This window comes from Fomitiporia mediterranea (genome assembly GCF_000271605.1).
Source record: "Fomitiporia mediterranea MF3/22 unplaced genomic scaffold FOMMEscaffold_131, whole genome shotgun sequence".
NCBI lineage: Eukaryota > Fungi > Basidiomycota > Agaricomycetes > Hymenochaetales > Hymenochaetaceae > Fomitiporia > Fomitiporia mediterranea.
The window spans coordinates 1-4,412 of NW_006760516.1; the positions used below are offsets into that span (position 1 = coordinate 1).

Consider the following 4,412-nt stretch of genomic DNA (forward strand, 5'->3'; position numbering starts at 1 on the left):
GAAATTTTCTTTTGAATTTTTTGTTATTCCTCTGTACTAGTAATGAAAAAATTTAAAAGAAAATTTCTAATTTTGTTTTGAAATTATGTTTTAGATTATTATTTCTATTTATTTTAAGATTTCACAAATGAAGAAATGTTAACAATAATTTCTAGTTTTTGTATAAAGAAAATTACAAATTTTGTTTATAATTTTTGCTAGTCAAAAATGGTAAGATAAATTTCAAATAATGTTTTACATTATGTAAGTTATTTTTTAGAGTAAGAAATTGTGAAATGCCTCATGTGTCAGAGTATTGGTAATTTCTGTCACGTGTAATCATGAGCATCGCATATTCTTCATTGTGCAACTTGAATGTGCAGGCGTTAGTCTTGGACTTATATTCAACGCAACCGAATCGTTGGCGAGCTTTTGATGAGCTACTTAGCCGCTCCACCCACTTCCATTCCTCAAGAACATAATTTAAAAGTTCTATAGACTTAACAGGTTAGGAAGTATTATTTTATTCTTCATGGATGCTCAACATTCAACTCATTCACGATATTAAAAAAAACTTCATATTCATTTTCAGCAATTTCTCATCCACGGGACTCTCCATCTAGCTCTTTATCTCCAATCCTGACTTTCTGAGCAGCTATAGTATCAGCGCACCATCAGAGGTCTTCATCATACTGGAAGGAAGGAAATACGAACGCATAGCAACAAAGTACATGCGAGACCATTCAGTACCCTCATTGACAAAGGCATGCAATGTTCCCCTCTGGACGACTACGTCCCCTGGATTCAAGATGACGCGTTTGTCGTCCTCTAGAATCAGTGTGATTTGACCGTGTGTTAGGACACCGTAATCGAGTGAGACAGTGCGGTGGAGTTTCTACAAGACGAATGAAATGTAAGCTCGTTAGCTCAACACTCATAGCATTTGCAAGAGAAAGAAAGAAGCTGACTGATCCTTTTCCAGGAGGCACTTCAACTACGAGGAACGTACTTCCTTCGGATGGAAATAGTTCTTTAGCATGTTCCTTCGCAAGATCTCTGAAGGCTACGTCGTTCGATGGAGGTGAGGTTTCCGTCCAATAGAGATTAGTAAAAAGTGCACTCGAGCCGGGAAACGGGTGGGACTCGATTTGTGCATCTTCGACTACGATTGACTTCCCTTCGGGTGTGTGCCCTGTTACGACGCGTCGGACTGGAGGATGGCCAGAGTGTTCAGAGGTAGCTTGAGATGACATCTAGTCAGATTCTGTTCTTATTGTGTTTTAAGGGGCAGGACCTTCAGCGGAGTCGGGTCGGCTTTTACTTTCGTTTTTGAAGATGCCTCTTCGATTTATATGGAATGTACGCGTCAGCCCATGTAGATGGATGCCTGAAGGCTTACGCGTCCCCAGGCAGTCTTTGGACAGCACATGACCGAATGCATGATGCAAAGGAGCGTTTCCAAGATAGTTCTCATTTGCCTTGCGCAAACAGATTTAAAAACATGTCTAGAGCAACCTTGTATAGTACGAGACTAAGATAATACAATCTTCGTCATACTTGCATAATGAGTACAGCTTTACAATTCGTAATCCATCGAATATTCCTTATACCCGAAACTCAGGCTCTAACTCCTTATCTCCAATCTTGACCTTCTGCGACGCTAAATATCATATGTCAATCCCATCACGAAAGCTATCTTAACTCAAAAGAAGTATACTTACGTATGCAAACACAGTAAAAGCGCACCCAGTCTTTGCCCTCGTTGAGCCAGGAGTGGATCGTTCCGCGCTGGATGAAAACGTCGCCCGGATTAAAGGTAACACGCTTGTCGTCATCCAGGATCAGCGTGAGCGTGCCGTGGGTCATTATGCCGTAGTCGAGTGAGATGGTACGGTGGTATGGCTATACGCGTTCAGGCAGGCCAAGAAGCCAAGAAGCCAAGAACGCCGATATTTTTAGATCGGATTGTTTATTTCAAAGTCAAGATTGAAAATGACATACGGATTTCTGACCAGGAGGAATGTCAACGACTCGAAGACAATTTCCGTCGGCTCCGAAGAGGTCTTCACGATGGGCTTTAATGAGATCCTTAAATTCGACTTCGTTCGTCGGCTTTGCGTCGTCCGTCCAATAGAGATCACCAAATAACGATGGTCCACGACCGCGGAACGGGTAAGATTCAACAGTCGAGTCGTCGACAATGACGGACTTGCCCTCAGGCGAATGACCGGTTATGACGCGACGGACGGGAGTGTAATCGGGGCGTTCGAAAGAGTTGGTAGATGCCATGTTTTCTCTTGTGCTATTCTGTTGTAGGAGGATGGGGATTGATGAAGATAAAGCTGCGCTCTTATATACCAGCGAAATCGACCCAACACCTCACGAAGCGCATCAGCAGGGGCGCGCGTTGATCGTATTGCTCTGCATGACCTCTGTCAGAATGTTCCGATTCGACGGAGATTTGCACCTGGTAGACTGTAGTCATGATTTCCAGCACATGAGCGTCGTCAGGCTCACTACAATCAGATTGATGGGGCTGAGTGAGGAGAGTGATACGCGAGTCTGTTCAAGTCACCGCCATCCGAAGTCGGGAATTCGAGAGATGTGAATTAGAGCATTGTAATCCGAATCGGTGTGAAGACTCGGCGTCAATGCTTACTTCTGGTCTCTAGCCGAAGTCAACATGGTGGTTCGTACTGTAGTGGAATTGTTTTTGAGATCTACTGATGTTTATTTTATGAATCACGTGTTGTAGAGTAGAGGATTCACCATGTTTGGGGCATTTGAATGTCTATTGAGTTGAAATTGAGTAGACGCGCCCCAAGGACAAGTTGGACAAATGTTTTCATCCATTGTAGGGTGAATTATTAATAGCCGCTGCACCACAGAACCGCAGCAGGATTAAAAGTTAAGAATAGCAATCGCGTTGCCGGTCGCATCAAATCTATCACTGCGGCACTGCCAGCTTGTTCATTTCCTCGATAAATGATTCCAGGCATGACAAACGCCCATCCACTGCATCAAGGCAATTCTGACTGAGTGTCCATTTCCGTTGGTCGGATGCGCCTTAGACGGATATAGCACGTGCCATGTTAGTACTGGTCCTGTGTTAATACTTGTGTAGAACACAAGTCAAAAGACCTACATTTGTAGCTTGATCTCATGTACCAGATGGACCTTGTACAGAAACAGCTGGGTACATGAATGTATTATGAGATGATTAGTTCATTAACAGACAAACCACAAGACAATGACTTCATAATGTCTCAGTTAGAATACATACAATATAAGTGTCAGTGACAGTGTAGAGGGGACCTGAAGGCTCAGTGAGGGGACCCAGGCTACAACTATCCTACACAACAGAAATACAGAATGCAAGTACTGGAACATAGTCAGAACTTGCAGAACAGGTAGAGAGAGAGAGTGAGACAAGAGTAGAGTATATAGAGTGAGCCTAAGAGTACAGGACTACCTAGAGTAGACAAGATTAAGACTACAGGACCAGTCTGATCTTGTACACCTATATATACTAAACTACACAAGAGCACTTAGGGAGCATGAGCCACTAAGAATGATGAGCCACAAAGAATGAAAGAAAGGAAGGTCAAAGATAAAGGTACAAAGAATAAAAGGATGGACAAAGGGTAAGAGACTATAGAATGAACAAAGAATGAAGGGGTGGTCAAAGGAATGGAATGATAAAGTAAGGAAGGGTGGTAGTGTCAGCGACAGCGTAGAGGGGACCCGAAGGCTCAGCGAGGGGACCCAGGCTACAACTATCCTACACAACAGAAATACGGGACGCGAGCACCGGAACGTAGTCGGAACTCGCGGAACGGGCGGAGAGAGAGAGTGAGACAAGAGTAGAGTATATAGAGTGAGCCTAAGAGTACAGGACTACCTGGAGTAGACGAGATCAAGACTACAGGACCAGTCTGATCTCGTACGCCTATATATACTAAACTACACAAGAGCACTCAGGGAGTATGAGCCACTAAGAATGATGAGCCACGAAGAATGAAAGAAAGGAATGTCAAAGATAAAGGTACAAAGAATGAAGGGATGGACAAAGGGTAAGAGACCATAGAATGATACAAAGAATGAAGGGGTGGTCAAAGGAATGGAATGATGAAGTAAGGAAGGGTAGTGGCAAGAGTCAGCACGCATATAGTCCATAGACAGCGCCCCCGAGGGACGGAAGTCCCGAGTTCCGGTACGGAAGGGTGCGGAACCCTCGGAACTGAAGGTACGAGAGCGGAGAACCGTAACATCACCCCCCCTCTAAAACCAATCGTCCCGATTGGTGAGCATTGGGCTCGGTCAGCGGCTCGGGCATAGGTCGGAACGGTAGGGTTTGGAAATCCGTGAGGCGGAGTTGACGCGGAGCACCCGGATGAAGTCGATAGAAGTCTCGGATCGCCTTAGCAGCATGG

At 44.4% G+C, this 4,412-nt stretch overlaps 2 protein-coding genes across 2 annotated transcripts; both read right to left on the minus strand.

Moving 5' to 3' along the window:
- Positions 1-559: 559 nt before the first annotated feature.
- Positions 560-1,232, minus strand: FOMMEDRAFT_171631 (uncharacterized protein; the record flags this gene model as incomplete). Its single annotated transcript, XM_007272128.1, has 3 exons — positions 560-634; positions 694-874; positions 948-1,232. 3 exons carry the CDS (start codon positions 1,230-1,232, stop codon positions 579-581), a joined length of 522 nt encoding a protein of 173 aa, XP_007272190.1. The 3' UTR covers positions 560-578.
- Positions 1,233-1,583: 351 nt separating this feature from the next.
- Positions 1,584-2,268, minus strand: FOMMEDRAFT_98785 (uncharacterized protein; the record flags this gene model as incomplete). Its single annotated transcript, XM_007272129.1, has 3 exons — positions 1,584-1,639; positions 1,701-1,881; positions 1,981-2,268. The coding sequence occupies 3 exons, from the start codon at positions 2,266-2,268 to the stop codon at positions 1,584-1,586; spliced, it is 525 nt and encodes a 174-aa protein (XP_007272191.1).
- Positions 2,269-4,412: the final 2,144 nt, after the last annotated feature.